This window comes from Calliphora vicina, chromosome 5, assembly GCF_958450345.1.
Source record: "Calliphora vicina chromosome 5, idCalVici1.1, whole genome shotgun sequence".
Lineage (NCBI taxonomy): Eukaryota > Metazoa > Arthropoda > Insecta > Diptera > Calliphoridae > Calliphora > Calliphora vicina.
This window is the reverse complement of record NC_088784.1, coordinates 45,910,073-45,928,060: the sequence shown is the minus strand read 5'-3', so window position 1 is coordinate 45,928,060 and position 17,988 is coordinate 45,910,073. Positions and strand designations below refer to the sequence as shown.

Here is a 17,988-nt window from a genome sequence, read left to right as displayed (position 1 = left end):
CCTAAATATTAATATTGATGGTTGAATAAACGTACAAATGTATGGATTCTCTCTTATTGTATCCCATATATTAGATTTTTTTAAAATAATCATCATATGGGAGGTACCACGCCCACTGTGGCTACTACTCCCATTTTGCCTCAAATATTTATACAAACGGTGGAATTGCTCAAGCAAAATTTTTGGACTATAGGTATTATAGTTTCCTAAATATTTGATTTTTAAAATTAACTTTGTATGGGAGGCACCACGCCCACTTAAAATTTCAAAACATAAAGTAGCCTATAGCTCCTTGTTGTAAAAATTTCAAGCAAATCGGTTCATCCGTTTAGCCGTCTAAAAATCCCAAACTAATAATAATAAACATACATACAGACACACATTCACTTTTATATACATATATAGATGGTGGGTAATTAACTTCCCCCTCCTATATCCTTAAAATTTTGTTCTAAGAGCTACCCACGTAAAATTTTGCGAGCGTCGCTATTATTGTTGTTGAGATATTAATAAATCCGTAAAAAAGGGCATTTTACCCCACTGTGCACCGTTTAACATGGACCTACCATATTGAAGCCAAGGTTACACAAATAAAATCAGTTAAAGTCAATTCAATTGTACTGGCTAATTGGCCCACGGTCTGCTCTAGACTTGGAATGCAAAGTTCTTTTGTACAAATTATAAAACCGACCATATTGAAGCCAAGGTTACTCAAATAAAATCAGTTAAAGTCAGTTCAATTGTAATGGCTAATTGACTCACGGTCTGCTCTAGACTTGGAATACAAAGTTCTTTTGTACAAATTATAAAACCGATATGGCTATACAGCAGTCAGCTATGGGGAACAGCCATCTAACGTTGAAAAATTGCAAAGAAAGCAGTCAACACTGTTAAGGAGAATAACATGTCCCCATGGTACATTCGCAACAGTAATATCCATAGGGATCTCAATGTCCCCATAATACGCGAGGAGATCAAACTCTCCAGTTTAAACAACCTTTTAAAACTATTGCTGTCATTTTAAGGTCATAGACGACTGAGGCGATTGGATCTGGCCAGATAATCATTTTAACGAGCACTCATGTTGGACATTGCAACGGCAATAACAACTTTAGTTTTAGTTTATGTTAAGATTTTAATACTTATTGTAAATTTATCAAAAGAAAGATTAAAAAATAATAGTTTATTTTTTAAAATTTAAAACAATTTTTTTAATTTATAAATTTAATTTTCAACTTCCTACCATAAATTTTTCTCAACTGCCTCAAATTTTATTTTTCGATTTTTCGACACACAGTTACAAAAGTATACATACGATCGACTTATTGGGCTTTTTTGTAAACATCTATTATATAAAAATACAAGGCCTGACTCATTCATTCACTCACTCACCCACTCACTGATGAGTCAGTGAATGACTGAGTGAGTTAATGAAACAGTCAGGCCTTGTATTTATACCCTACACCACCATAGTGGGGAGGGTATTATGCGTTTGTGCAGATGTGTGTAACGCCCAAAAATATTGGTCTAACACCCACCTTAAAGTATACCGATCGACTTAGAATCATTTTCTGAGTCGATTAAACGATGTCCGTCCGTCTGGTGGCTGGCTGTCCATGTAAACCTTATGCGCAGAGGTCGCAATTTTGAAGATAATTCGATAAAATTTGGACTGGCTGAAATCGGTCCATTATTTCACCTAGCCCCCATACATCCTCTCAAAATTGGACTTTATCGGTCATAAATGTTTAATTTATATATGTATCTACACAAATTTCGCTCCAAATAAGTTTTATATATACAAAATTCTTGTCACCAAATTTTGTTACGATCGGTCCATAATTAGTCATAGCTCCCATATAGACCCGCTTCCGAAAATCACTTTAACGTGCTTGAATCACTTAAAAATATTGGTATATACACAAAATTCAACATAAATAACTTTCATATAGACATAAATCACACGACCTAATTTTATGGTGATCGGTCCATTATTGGTCATAGCTCCCATATAAGGCCCACGTCCGAAAATCACTCACGAATATAAATTATTGATATTTTAAAAGAAAAATATTTTTACTCATTTACTTGGTGTAGGGTATTATATGGTCGGGCTTGACCGACCATACTTTCTTACTTGTTTTAAATATATAGATGTTTAAAAAATGTCCAATATTAATTTTTTGAATTAACTAAATGTTTTAATTTTTACAAATTCAAAGTGAACATTTTCAAAGTATCTTCAGTTCAAAGAGATTGGTGGCGATATCAAATTTGATAGATGAATGAACGTTGAAAGAGGCGTGTTTCCACATAGAAATTCATAAAATTTTGTTAAAATTTAACAAAATGACAATGAAAATAAATTAATAAAACAAATTATAAAATAGTGATGTTTATTTTATCACAGAATATTCGTCATTCGAATACTTTTAATAATAATAGAAATAATCTATATATATATAAATTTACTAGAATCATATATACATTTTTTATCTAAAAAGTAGTTGTTATCTTCTAAAATGTATTATTACTAAAAACAAACAATGAAAAAAAGAGAATTAACGAATATTTTATTCTAATGATAAGCAACACTAACAACGAAAAAGGGATATTCCCACGACAGCCGGTTCTACGCACCGGAATGACCCGAAATCACTCGGCCAAGGGCTGTCAACTCAGCAAACACTGCACAGTGGTTTAGAAACTTTTTTTTTGGAAATAATTCGGTATCTCGGGAACTATTGGAGATATTATTACAAAATTTCACATGGTTAGAGCTGATGTGTTTTTGAGTTGAATTACATTTGTTCAGCTTCCTAGGGGTAATACGGGCCAGTTTGTGCCCCCTCAAAGTTGGTCACCTCGGGACTCAAAATTTAAAAAAAAATCCCCAAAAATTCATTTATGATCCGAATGAGCTGAAATTTAAAATATAAATAGTCCTTGAGAAGATCTACAAAAAATAACCTTACATGTGTAGGTTATCTCCTTCAGTTGAAGAGATATTATTAGATAAAAATGTTCAAATAATATATATCTAAATGAAGATTAACCTACACGAAAATAAATATTATTTGTTTTTACTGCGAAAAATGCATTATACCAACTTTTCTTTAAGGTCAGTGTCGCCGAATGGCTCATAAGCGAGCTGAAATTTTATTATTTGTTTTATTATTTGTCTTTATTATTTGTCATTGTATAATTTTGTAATTCATTTAAAATATTTATTTGAAGTTATATGGCGTCCTGTGAGCAGCCTTAATGTTTTGTTTATTTGTCTTATTTACCTATTTGTTAGTGAAGATTATGTATTAGTTGTTGTTCTTTTTTACATTGATCTCACTGCAGTGCTTTTGTTTCGTTAAGTTGGTACCGTTATTTTTAATGTGTTATACACATAAATAACTAGTGGTCCAAATAAAATAATAATTTAAAGTAAAGTCAGTTCATAAGGGAAAAGCACTGCGGTAAGTAGTTGAACATTATTTGTATTTCTTTTATTTAATTTTAATAATTTTTTTAATAGAAATAAACGCACCGTGTCGCACCGCACATTACTGCAAATTATTTAAAATTGTTTGTGTCTTTTTTGGTGTTGTTAAATTCGCCCCTTATGGACGACCATCGCAGCCAGCTGATATTTGCTAAATTTTTTCTGGTTCCTTGTCTGCCGGAATAAAACAAAGTTTGCAGATTTTTGTGCGAAGTGGTTCCTTGTCTGCCGGAACAAATACAAATTAATTTGGAAATAAATAAAGTGGTTCCTTGCCTGCCGGAACATAAAATAATTGTTTGAAGATTTCCAAAAGTGGTTCCTTGCCTGCCGGAACATAAAATACATTTTTTAAAAATATTTTAAAGTGGTTCCCTTTCTGCCGGACTAAATAAAAATATATTTAAAACATTTTGGTGCTTATTTGCTGTGATTTTTGTGAGATTTTGTGTGCTCTTTGAGAAACGCTTGTGATTATTTGTGGTTCATAATGCATCGCTCCCCAGCAAGAAAAAGCCAGCGATTACAGTCAACAATGAGCCAGCCTAGTAGTGGTTCCTCGCCTGCCGGAACAAAAATTGTTTCTCAACAAGTGGCTCCATCGGTCGCCGGAGTTTCTTCTTTGGCTGCCAGTTCCCATGTCGCCGGAACATCTTTGACTCCCTCCGCCGCTGGAGTGCCTCCACAAAACGTAAGTACTATTGACGTCACAACAAATCAACCAATTGTAATTGCTCCTGTCGCCGGAGTGCCTACAAGTTCCACCGCCGCCGGAACAACTTATGCCATAGCTACCACAGTTGCCAATGTTCAACATAACCAACAAAATTTTGCTGAAAATAATTTAAGCTCTTCTGCACAGCTTAATTTGGAAGGCCTTCAAAGTCAGATCAACATTCTTCAGGCCCAGTTGTTAAATGCCCAGCGAGCGTTGTCGATTGCCACAAACGCTAATTCGACGCCGAGTTCTTCAGCCGCCATGCCACAGCCATCCAATATGGCGCCGCCAGTAACGGGTACCAGCGAAGTCAACGTTGACAATTCTGCCTCAGCCAACGTTGACTGCACTGAACGTCGTACGCCATTTTCTTCGGTAAGCTGCAATGAAAATAATTTTTCGAATTTGTGTGGAAGTCAACCGTTGCCGCCAAATTTCCGATTGTCTCAAAATGGTGGTTCGTTATTGATGCATCGAAAAATTTATGATTTACCGGATTTTAGTGGCTCGCCTGAAGATTGGCCCATGTTCTCAACGGCTTTTAATCAATCGACTGCTGTTTATAATTATAATAATTTTGAAAATTGTTTAAGGCTCCAAAAAGCTTTGAAGGGTGATGCCCGTGAATGTGTGAAGTCGTTGCTGATCCATGCAGATAACGTGAGTATGGTTATGGAACAATTGTGTTTTCAATATGGTCGCCCAGAGATGCTTATTCGTTGCCAGCTACAACAAGTGAAAGAAATTTCGCCCATTAGTGAAAGTGCTGTGGATAAGCTTGTGCCCTTTGCTGTTAAAGTGCGGAATCTTGCCGCCTTTTTGGAAACTGCTAATGGACAACAGCATTTAGCTAATCCAACATTAATGGAAGAATTGGTCGGAAAGCTTCCAATGAGTAAACGAATGGAGTGGGCCCGCTGTGCCTCAACAATAAAACCATACCCAACTATTTTGGATTTTAGCAAATGGCTCAAAGATGTTGCTGATTTGGTAAGAATGGTGCAAACTACAAGTGGAAATCGTCAAAATAATGAACCCAAAAGAAAAGTTGTCCTTCATGCTGCTGATGGTCAACGTAAACAACAAGAATGCCCTATGTGCCAGGCAAATCATAAAATATTTGATTGTAGAAAATTTGGTTCATTAAGTGTGCCTAATCGTTGGAGTGAAGTGAAAAAAATGAGGTTATGTTTTTCGTGTCTGGGTAGTGGACATTCGAGTAGATTTTGCCGTTATCGAAAGACGTGTCCCGTGGATGGTTGTCTAAGAAAACATAACAAATTATTACATGATGTCAAAATTAATGATGGTGGAAATAATACGCTTTCGTCTGAGTCGCCTGCTCCAAGTGGTTCCACAAATGAAAATGAGTCTGTTCTTAGCTGTGTGTCTAAAGCTGCAGATAAAGGTGTGTTGTTGTTCCGAGTGGTGCCAATTGTGCTTTATGGTCCCAGTAACAAAATTGAAACCTATGCGTTGTTGGATGAAGGTTCATCGGTTACTATGGTGGACAGCTCCTTGGTGAAGAAACTTGGTCTTCAGGGGCATCAAAGTCAATTGAATTTGAATTGGTATGCTGGTAAGGCATCACAAGAAACGGCAACAGTGGTTGATATGCACATAAGTGGAATTGGTAAGCAGAGAAAATATGCCTTGCGAAACGTTTATGGAGTTTCAAATTTAAAATTGCCGGCCCAAAGCTTCAATATGGATTTAAGTCGCCATCCTGGTTTGCCCATTAAATTATATAATGATGTTGTTCCCAAAGTTCTGATTGGATTAGATCATTCTCATCTGGGACTTCCTGATGAAATTGTGTCTCTGGATGAAAATGGTCCATATGCTGCTAACACCCCATTAGGATGGGTCGTATTTGGGAAAATGATGGGTAAGCAATCTAGCGAAAATTTGTGTCTTTTGTCAGTTCAGCCAGAGCAAAGACTCTATGACTTAGTGGCAAATTATTTTGAAACGGAGAATTTTGGTGTGAAGTTATTGCCGGTCATAGAATCAAAGGATGACTTACGGGCTCGGAAAATTATGAACGAAACTACAGTTAAGATTGATGGTAGATTCCAAACTCGGCTCTTGTGGCGTGAAGATGATGTTGTGTTGCCTGATAGCTACTCCATGGCTCTAAATAGACTTGTTGGTATTGAGCGAAAGATGAATAGAAGTCCTGAATTTGGTGCTGCCTACAAATCCATCATGAGGGATTATTTGTCCAAGAGGTATGTACGTAAATTGTCGCCTATTGAAGCTGCTGATTTGTGCCCCAGGACTTGGTATCTTCCGCATTTTGGAGTGATTAATCCTAATAAGCCAGGAAAAATTCGTTTAGTGTTTGATGCTGCCGCAACTGTTGAAGGTGTTTCCCTGAATTCTAAACTGCTAAAAGGCCCGCAGCAATATAAGCCTCTGCCATCCGTTTTATTTAATTTTCGAGTTGGTGCTGTTGCAGTGTGTGGGGACATCAAAGAAATGTTTCACCAAGTTATTGTAGCTCCTGAAGATAGATGCTCTCAAAGATTTCTTTGGCGTGAAGACACTAGAGAACCACCTGATTCTTATGAAATGCTAGTCATGACTTTTGGTGCTGCTTGCTCGCCTTGTGTAGCCCATTATGTCAAAGAAACAAATGCCCTAAGCTATCGTGATAAATATCCTCGTGCAGTGAAGTCGATTGTTGATCATCATTATGTAGATGATTTTGTGGATAGTTTTCCGACGCAAGCAAGGGCCATTGGGATTGCCAAACAAGTGCGCGACATTCATAAATCAGCTGGGTTTGAACTACGTAATTTTTCATCGAACTCTTCTAAAGTAATTGTGGCTCTTAAAAGTGCAGTGGAAAGTCCGGTGAATTTTTCCAGCGATGTCAACCAGCTACAATCAGAGAAGATACTTGGTATGTATTGGCAACCTAAAGATGATACTTTCAGGTTCAATTTGAAGTTCCACAACGTGAATGCTGATGTTATAGAAGGTATGAGGTGTCCAACAAAACGCGAGCTTTTAAGTGTGGTTATGTCCGTTTTTGATCCACTTGGTTTCCTGAGCTACTACATGATAACGGCAAAGTTACTGATGCGTGAAGTTTGGAGACACAATATACGATGGGATGATGCATTGCCCGGAGAATTAAACGAGATGTGGAATAATTGGCGCCAAGAGCTACAAAATGTCATCCATGTTAAAGTGCCTCGATTTTATTTTAGAAATGGTGTTCCTTCTCGCCTGGAACTACATGTTTTTGTCGACGCTAGTGAAGATGCATTTGGTGCCGTGTCATACTGGAGGTCTATAAATGCTGATAATAAAATTGAAGTGACTTTTGTAGCTGCAAAAACTAGATGTGCTCCTCTGAAAGCAATGAGTATTCCTCGGCTCGAACTTCAGACTGCTGTATTGGGTACTCGTTTGATGGGTACAATTTTGAAGGAACATTCCATTAAGGTATCAAGAATCGTTTGCTGGAGTGATTCAACCACCGTAGTTAGTTGGATTGGATCTGAAAGCCGAAGATATAAACCCTTTGTTGCCCATAGAATTACTGAGATTCTTGATTCTACTAGCCCAGCAGATTGGAGATGGCTGCCAACAAATCTTAATGTTGCCGATGAAACTACAAGAATGAAAAGCCAGGTTAATTTTTCAGATGATTGCCGCTGGTTTACGGGACCTAAATTTCTATACGAATATGAAGATGAATGGCCAAAAACACAAGAAATACCTACTTGTAGCCTAGACACTGAAGAACTTCGTCCCAAATTTGCTTTGCTGGTAAATACCCCTGTTGTTTTTGAATTCGATAGATTTTCATCATATTTGAAATTAAAACGTACGATTGCCTGGGTGTTACGTTTTATAAATCGTTGCCAAAAGAAGATTGGTCCTGAAGAAGGAAATGGTTTAACTACTGCAGAGTTAAAAAGTGCTGACATTTGTCTTTGCCGTCAAGCCCAACGAGAAAAATTTAGCGCTGAAATTGAAATTATTAAAAATGAAGGAACTTTGCCCAAAAGTAGTGAGTTGTATGCCCTGACTCCATATATGGATGAAAATTCATTACTTCGAGTTTATGGTCGTGTGGATGCAGCTAGTTGGTTACCATTGGATATAAGGCGTCCGATTATATTACCGTCGTTTCATCCTGTCACCGAGTTGTTTGTGGCCCATGTACACGAAAAAATGAAACATCAAAATTTTGAAGCTACAGTTTGTGAAATTCAAAGATCATTTTGGATTCCCCGCCTTAGAAAAATTTTACGTAAGCGTGTTTCTAATTGTTTTATTTGCAGATTTCGTCGTCCATTGCCGGTGCCACCACTTATGGGTTCTTTGCCAAAAGACAGATTGACGCCATATATTCGTCCATTTTCCTACACTGGATTGGACTATTTTGGTCCACTCATTGTAACCATTGGTCGTCGCCATGAAAAACGCTGGGTGGCCTTATTTACTTGCCTGACCATAAGAGCCATTAATTTGGAAGTCGCTTTCGATTTGTCAACCGATGCGTGTATTCTTGCCATACGCAATTTTATAAATCGACATGGCCTGCCTACAAGACTGAGGAGCGATAATGGTACAAATTTTGTTGGTGCTGATAAAGTTGCCAAGAGGTTCAGTAAAGTATTTGATGTGGCTCGAATTCAAGATGAACTTACATCTAAAGGTATAGACTGGCAGTTTAATTGTCCACATAATCCTGCAGAAGGTGGTATATGGGAACGGATGGTCCAATGTGTAAAGCGTGTGTTGCAGTCAACTTTGAAAGAATCCGCCCCTCGTGAACACACACTGCAAAGTTTCCTGATTGAAGCGGAATTCCCGTCCGTTGACACACTTGCCGTTGAGCCACGAAGATGAAGAACCACTAACGCCTAATCATTTTTTGTTGGGTTGCCCTAATACAACACAAACTCCTGCCGGAGCAAAAGAAGAACAGTCTGTTGTACTAAAAAAGCAGTGGCGCATTTCCCGTCAGCTACGTGATCATTTCTGGAACAGGTGGATAAAAGAATATTTGCCCACGTTGACTAGACGCTCCAAATGGTGTCAACGTACGAAGCCTATTGCTATTGGTGATTTGGTTCTAATTTGCGATCCAGCCGTGTCCCGTAGAGATTGGAAACGAGGCAGAGTGGAAGAGGTGTTTATAGGTAGAGATGGTGTTATTCGTCGTGCTGATGTACGTACTAGTACAGGAATACTAAAGCGACCTGTTTCCAAGCTTGCTGTCCTTGATTTGGAGTAGTGAATCGTAGCCGATCCACGGGGGTGGGGATGTCGCCGAATGGCTCATAAGCGAGCTGAAATTTTATTATTTGTTTTATTATTTGTCTTTATTATTTGTCATTGTATAATTTTGTAATTCATTTAAAATATTTATTTGAAGTTATATGGCGTCCTGTGAGCAGCCTTAATGTTTTGTTTATTTGTCTTATTTACCTATTTGTTAGTGAAGATTATGTAAGGAGTGAGATCGAAAAATTCTTAACACACGTTTTTCATTACATTTTTTAACCCAAGTATTATTTGAATTTTTTTTTGATCAAGTTACCTTTGAAAAACATGTCAGTTATTATGTGTAATGTCAATTATATTAATTTTTTTGTTAATCTGATTAAAATGAGTGACCAGAAAAAAGTGCGTACTGAAATTATTAAATATTTTCAACAAAACCCAACTTGGTCTTACAAAAAGTTGGCCAAGCATACAAAGGTCTGCCGTCAAACTGTTTCCAATGTTATTAAACAGTACCGGGAGAACTTGTCAGTTGATAGAAAACCTGGTTCAGGTAGAAGGAATGGTCCACATGATGTTTCTAAAGCCAAAAAAATAGAACGCATTTTCAAAAGAGCTCCCAACACATCCGGTAGGAAAGCAGCCCGGTTAGCTCAGTGCTCGGACTATTTGGTACGAAAAGTTAAAGCTAATGCAGGTTTAAAAACATACAAGGCTCAAAAAGTTCCTGACAGGAACGCTACTAAAAATTTAGAGGCCAAAAACAGAGCACGGAAATTGAAGTCAAGTTTTATAAAAAAATATTCTTGCTGCATAATGGATGACGAAACGTATGTTCTGGCAGATTTTTCGCAACTTCCAGGTCAAAAATTTTATGTTGCTGATGCTCGAGGGAATGTTGAAGAAAAGTTTAGGACCCAAAAGCAGACAAAATTTCCCAGAAAGTTCTTGGTATGGCAAGCAATATGCAGTTGCGGCAAAAGAAGCCACTCATTTGTTACAACGGGCTCTATAAATACCGAAATTTACATCAAGGAATGTTTACAAAAAAGGCTGCTTCCATTCATAAGACTTCATAATGTGTCCACTTATTTTTGGCCTGACTTGGCATCCTGTCACTATGGCAAACAAGCCCTTGAGTGGTACAAGAACAATAATGTGGTATTTGTACCAAGAGAGGCAAATCCTCCAAACTGCCCGGAGCTAAGGCCAGTGGAGAGATATTGGGCTCTTGTTAAAAGAGAATTGAAGAGTACAAAAAAGGTGTCCAAAAGTGTGGTAGATTTTAAACGGAGATGGACTACATGTTCGAGCAAAGTGACAGAAAGCACTATAAAAACGTTAATGGAAGGGTTTCCGAAAAAGGTTCAAAATTTCATCACTAGTGATTAAAACTATAAAAATAATTTTTTTTGTAAATTGTAATAATAATTTCAATCAAATAAAAAAAAATTAAAGCTGTAAGTTTAGTGGTTTCTTTTTTATAAACATATATGTATGTTAAGAATTTTTCGATCTCACTCCTTATTAGTTGTTGTTCTTTTTTACATTGATCTCACTGCAGTGCTTTTGTTTCGTTAAGTTGGTACCGTTATTTTTAATGTGTTATACACATAAATAACTAGTGGTCCAAATAAAATAATAATTTAAAGTAAAGTCAGTTCATAAGGGAAAAGCACTGCGGTAAGTAGTTGAACATTATTTGTATTTCTTTTATTTAATTTTAATAATTTTTTTAATAGAAATAAACGCACCGTGTCGCACCGCACATTACTGCAAATTATTTAAAATTGTTTATGTCTTTTTTGGTGTTGTTAAATTCGCCCCTTATGGACGACCATCGCAGCCAGCGATAACAGTCAGTATACGTTTGAATTCATTAGTTACATTTAATATGTAAGTATACACATTTTGCATGCAATATATGAAAAAACGTTAAAATTTTTCAAAGGCGGCAAGGTTTGTGGAGCTTCTGAGTAGTAGATATATGCTTTTTATATAAGTATTTGATATTGGTAAAAACCTTAGGACTTGTAGATTCATATTTTAATAAAATTAAAGAATTTAATTAATTTTTTGAACGTCATTTACCTTAAAAACTAAAAAAATTATAATATGGTGATTTTCCATGAAGAAAAATATAAAATTTGATTTAATGTAAAATTTTAGCGGTTAAAGATATCATAACAAAATTGGGAACTAATTCAGATCCAAATGTCCTTAAATTAATGACATTATAATTTTTGACATTTTTTATTTTCAAATACTGAAATTCCTAAAACGGGGAAAATGTGTTCCAAAAACTGAGTTTTTTTTAGAAAAGTGCCTACTGTGACGCTATTTACCGTGTGATAGTAAAAAAACTTTCTAAGTATTTAAACAACATATAGGGTTATACAAATACGGAACTTTTTCGAGGATCGGTGCTTTGCCTTTTTAGAATTTTTTACTGAAACCTAAATATTTTTTTTAAAATTGTCCAAGTTTGGATAGGTCTGGGGGATACTGTATCCGCTTAAGTGAGCCCAATTTTACTTTACATGCTTTTGCATTAAGTTTTCTTTCCGGAACATATAAAAATTGTATATAGTCCCAAAGAAAATTTGTTTCTACAAAAGAAAAAATATAGGGACTTTTTTAGGAAAAATCGTAAAAAATTAGGCCCATTTTACATGTTCCAACTTTGGATGCGTGTAACTTTTTACACGGACGAGATAACTGTTACCAAGTTTTTTTTATTTTATTTAGAATTTTATTGCCAATATAGCTGATATTTTGAAAAAAAAAAATTCGACCCACCGTAGGGCCGCCATATCTAAAAAACAAAAAAAAAATCGAGCAAAATTAAAAAAAAAAAAAATAAACCTAAATATCTCTTCAACTGAAGGAGATAACCTACACATGTAAGCGTATTTTTTGTAGATCTTCTCAAGGACTATTTATATTTTAAATTTCAGCTCATTCGGATCATAAATGAATTTTTGGGGATTTTTTTAAAAATGTTGAGACCCGAGGTGACCAACTTTGAGGGTGCACAAACTGGCCCGTATTACCCCTAGGAAGTTGAACAAATGTAATTCAACTCAAAAACACCTCAGCTCTAACCATGTGAAATTTTGTAATAATATCTCCAATAGTTCCCGAGATACCGAATTATTTCCAAAAAAAAAAGTTTCTAAACCTCTGTGCACTGCTGCTAGAATACTTTTATTAAAGGTTTGTAAAGCTAAAGTGTTTGTTAACAAATTTTTGCTTTAAATCTATAATAAGTTTTTATTATGAATTAGACCGTAAATGTTTAAGCTGCTGTCATTAACATTCAAAGCTCTAGAATTTGAATATTCTAGTTTTGTCCGTTAAGAACAATCATTATGCTATTCGAAAGCAGATTGCACTGTGTATTAATAGAGGCAGAGGTTGCAGTCGTTAGTTGGTTTTATCATAGGCGCTGTTAGAGTTAAATATATTTCCTAAATTTTATACAATTATATTTTCATTATTAGAAAATATTCAGACCAAATTTCGTATTTTTAATTCCACTTGTTTCGGCCATATCATGTTATTAACAGCGGATGTTCGCTGAGGCGGGTTATCGTATTTCAACATATCTTTGTCCATATATGTTGTACTGATCTTTCCAAAAAAATTTAAGCAACTAAAAATATTAATACTTTTGTTTTGGCACTATCGAACGTAAAAATCAGTCGATACAAATTTCAAATATTTGTCCCTAAATAGCTGACCGCTAATGTATATAGGTAATTCCTTGTCATCTTGCGTAATATTTATACGCCTATAGAGTGGAATAGATTTTCCAAAATAAATTAAAATGTTTGCATTTCAAAATGTCCACGGGTGCCTCTGTCAATACTATTTGATGGAAAAACTCAATTCAGGCAAAAAACAATTCTATTCTATTAGTGAAAACCTATATTCTTAAAAAAATTCAAGCTAATTCTAATTCTGTTGGTAATGAGGGCACATCAGTTATATAATTATGTATTAAACGAAGCATAATTATATTAACTAGGATATATTAAATATTAACTAAATTCGTCCACTTTTAAAACGCTTTTTACCACTTTTATGGAAAGAATTTTTAAATATTTTTTTATATTGTTTATATTTATATTGCAAAAAATTTTGTAAATTCTTGTATTGATTTGTAGTTATTTCATGTGTTACAAAGTAATGAGTGGTACTTATTATTCTAATTATTTCAAATAAATAATAATTAGTGACTGGTAGTGACATAAATAAGTGGTTATATATATAATTACCTACATGTGTGAAATAAGTTCTTGCTGGTAATAAATGTAATAAGCAATTAATTTGAAGATTAACAACATTTTTTTAAAATAAATGATTTAAGCTTAAATAAATAATATAAATAATTGAAAATTTAATGATTTTTTTCAAAATATTAATCTCAATAAAAACCATAAAGAATTATACATACATCCCAATCATGAATAAAAACTCCTGCGGATTTGGGCTGATAATACAGACGAGACACTGCGTTTTGTCAAACAAAAATACAACAAATCATATGACTGATACAATAACAAACATTGACTAACATGTATTTTGTTGATGCAAGAGTTAGGTTTTTGACAATTACGTCTCGTCACTATATAAAAAAACTCTTACCCCTCTTACTCTTAAATTTATAATGGGGGTTAGACCGTCATGAATTACTTGCTGGCTTACTAAGTAAGTAAAGTTTTTGCTGGGTCAATACTGGTGGATAATAAAATACTTAAAAGTGTACCACAAAAAAAGGTGTGGCCTATTTATATATAAGATTTGTAACAGTTGGCTTTGCGTGTAAATTTTTTAAGGGCCTACATACTAGGGTATTCATTCGAGTAATGATTGTTCGATTAATCGAATAATTTCTTACGAATAATTATTCGAACAATTTAAAAATTACCATTTTCGAATAACGAATAATTCGAACATTTTTATGTAAAATAATGTACATATATATTTAAATTAATTAAATTGCTTAAATTTTTCATAATTCCAAATTTAAATAAGTAATAATAACTTACAAAAATTGTATTATTTCTGAAATTCGACAAATAACAAGAGATAATGGGAGTTTTTCGATCACTGTAGATGAGAGGTGCGAGAGCTCCTTCTATAAATATATAAATACTAGCTGACCCGGTGCGCTTCGCCACCCCAAGTAGAAGATGGAAATAGTACTATTAATTCTCCCTTTGTGAATCTAATTGTAAATGTCTAATTTCATGTTTCTGGGTCCATTATAGAAAATGCTAAAGAAAGTTACCACCAAAGGCACCTTTTGTGAATTCAAATTCATTCAGAATCATGTGTGCCTAATTTTAAATTGTTAGGTTTATTATATCTATAGAATATTCAAAAAAGTACCCATGAAGTATGCCCTTGAATTTTAACTCACTTAGGGCCATATACGCCTAATTTGATATTTCTATGTCCATTATTACAGAAAATTCAATAAGTACCACTAGAATATGTAAAAAGTACCAAAAAGCCCCCAGTTGTGGTTTCCCAGTCATTCGGGTCCATATAAGCTTAATTTCATGTATTCGAATAAAGAAAAATTACCAAAAATTATACCCCTAGAATTCTCACTCACTTAGGACCATATTTGTTTAATTTCATGTTTCTAAGTCCATTGTTATAGAAAATTCAAAAAAGCACCATTAGAATATACAAAATGTACCATAAAGCCCAACTTGTAGTTTCCCACTCACTCGGGTCCATATAACCTTTATTTCATGTTTCTAGATTCATTGGCGAAGAAATTACAAAAAGTACCATTCGATTAAAGAAAAGGTACCAAAAAGTCTCCCCCTAGAATTCGCACTCACTTAGGACCATATACGCTTAATTTCATGTTTCTAAGTCCATTGTTATAGAAAATTTTATGGAATTCCCTAAGACCACTTGATTAAGCAAACATACGGCAATGATGATAAAGCTTGAGGATAATACAATTTGTTATAAATAATTTAGAAAAAGTGAATAATTCATTTACTAACGAATTATATACTCATTTTAAAACCCGAATTAATGAATGACATACAAAAGTTCTTAATACATTTATATTGTACTTGAATTTAGGATCATGTTCAACTAGCTCAAATTTTTTAAAGCATAACTTCAAAACGGAAAATTAAGGGTTTTCTAGTCAATTGTTTTGTAGATTGTTCGGGAGGGAATCTGATCAGTATATTTCTGATGCAAATTTAATGATGGACTTTGTTTTCCAATGTTTTTTTTTAAAATTATCAATTATCAAAGACCTACATCAAAACTTCATTCTTTACTTTTTTAAAAAAATTTAATTTTAAAGTGCGATCGAATTATTCGACCAATTTAAAATATCTTATTCGATTTATTCGAACAAGAGAAAAATCGAATAATTTGAATAATATACTACATACACTGGTCAAAAATCTAAAAATTTAAATCACGAAAATGTTGGCTTCAAAATTTAGCACCTTATACCTTTTTACCGAATGGTAATTGAGTAATAGCGGCGGCTATGTTATAAATTAACTATTTATGTTGTAAATTTAAAGTAGTAATAAGACGATAGCTACGATTTTTAGTTATTATCTGAATTTTGTGGAGTTCAGACGTCATAAATTTAAAGTTTAAAAAGTAAAATTGTTAAAGAAGTATAAATGGATAATGTAAAATATAAATATGAATTTAGGAATAAATTTGACAAAAAAAAAGAAAGTTCAATAAAAAAATTTCAAAAGTGTCATACTATCCATAAGCAAAGTGACATAGCATCCATGGACTTTATGACACTACCGAAATGGACATAATGTCCATGGACATAATGTCACTTAATGCGGTGTCATAATGTCCATGGACATGTGACATGCCACCAGTAATAACGTATGTAAAAATATTGGTCCTCCATATCTGCTTAACAGTTCGTTAATACACTCTAAAATTTGAACTTTTGGATTTAGACTCTAAAAAATAAAAAATTGCAAAATTATTTTTTGGTATTTTTCAACTTTAGGAAATTAAAACTAACAAATTTTGCAATTTTGTCATTGACTCAAAGCGAAAAAACTTAAATTCATTGTGTTTTAATGTTCTTTATGCTTTAGAGATTTGAAGAAATATAAAAATAAATTTGTCTACTAATCGTTAATGAGAACAAGAAAAATTATTTTGCGATTGTGGGGTCGTTTAAATATATTGTATAGTGAATACTGCAGATCAAAATTGTCAAAACAAAAAATCCATTTTCTCGTCTCATAGCGTCAAAACGAAGTTGGCTAATTCCGGATCTTACTACTTTACTTTAAGTTAGGAAATAATGAATATTTGATACAATATATACAATTTCTCGTTTTATTGCAGATTAACTAAAAATGAGTTGTCACGAATTGAAAAAAATATCTCAGGATGAAGATAGAGAGAAATGCTCAAGCAACATACATCACTCATTCGAATCTCCATCGAATATATGTCGTGACAATGATTTTGGCCTTAAAATGTCAGAGTACAAAAGAAATTCTTTAAATTATAATTTTGGATCATCTATAAGTTTGGATAAATTTTCTTTCTATACATCAGGTGATGAATCATCTGGTCTATCTAAACATTTTTCGAATGAAGCAATACATAATGTTTGTGAGTGTATAGATGATGAATTAAGTGACAATGATTTAATTGAAATTCAGAGTACTCCATCAAATTTTAAAAATATCCTTTATAAAAATGCTAATAGAAATATCAATTTCGATAAAAAGCGAAAAAGTTCTTTAGAGAGTCCACTTTGCGAAAACAGTTTTTTAAACTACAGTGATGCTGTAAAAGACCACGAAGAAATGGATACGGTACTAGACGTTCAGGATATCCCTTTTACTCTTAATAGTTCCACATCCGAGTGTGAACAAGCAAATATAGAAGAATGCTTATTGGACTTAGATGACTACCTTGAAAAAATGGACGATGGTTGCTTTCAAGATGCTGGATATGATGCTGATATGACCAACAGATCAATTATTGTCATGCCCAAAGGCGTTTCATCATCTATACGAATGAAAAACGTTTCCAAAACAAATACACAATTTGAACGTAACTCAAAATTGAGGAATACTATTAGCTGTACTTTAAATGAAAAAAAGTTCGGTAAGTGAATTTTGTTAGAAGTTTACCCTGTTTTCATTTAGTATAAGTTAAAAAATTTATTTTAATTGCAATTCAAACCACACTAAAGAACATGCAAATATCGGATACAAATATTCTATATAGTTATTTAATTATACCCTACACCACCATAGTAGATAGGGTATTATGCGTTTGTGCAGATGTTTGTAACGCCCAAAAATATTAGTCTAACACCCACCTTAAAGTATACCGATCGACTTAGAATCACTTTCTGAGTCGATTGTAAACCTTGTGCGCAGAGTCAGGTCGCAATTTTGAAGATATTTCGATCAAATTTGGTACATATTATTTTTTCGGCCCAAGGACCAAGCCTAAACTGGCTGAAATCGGT

The 17,988-nt window shown here is 34.0% G+C and overlaps 2 protein-coding genes across 5 annotated transcripts in view; both read left to right on the top strand.

Annotated features, from left to right (window-relative positions):
• bdg (bedraggled) overlaps window positions 1–17,988 on the top strand; it is a 99,891-nt gene that overhangs the window by 47,201 nt on the left and 34,702 nt on the right. For all 4 annotated transcript variants that reach the window (XM_065511004.1, XM_065511002.1, XM_065511000.1 and 1 more), the window contains exon 2: window positions 16,845–17,618. In XM_065511004.1, coding sequence (XP_065367076.1) covers window positions 16,856–17,618 — 763 coding nt within the window. In that variant the 5' untranslated portion in view covers window positions 16,845–16,855. The remainder of the gene's footprint in view (window positions 1–16,844; window positions 17,619–17,988) is intronic.
• LOC135961210 (uncharacterized) lies at window positions 4,032–9,474 on the top strand. The gene is made up of 2 exons (XM_065512705.1): window positions 4,032–8,963; window positions 9,040–9,474. Exons 1-2 carry the CDS (start codon window positions 4,032–4,034, stop codon window positions 9,472–9,474), a joined length of 5,367 nt encoding a protein of 1,788 aa, XP_065368777.1.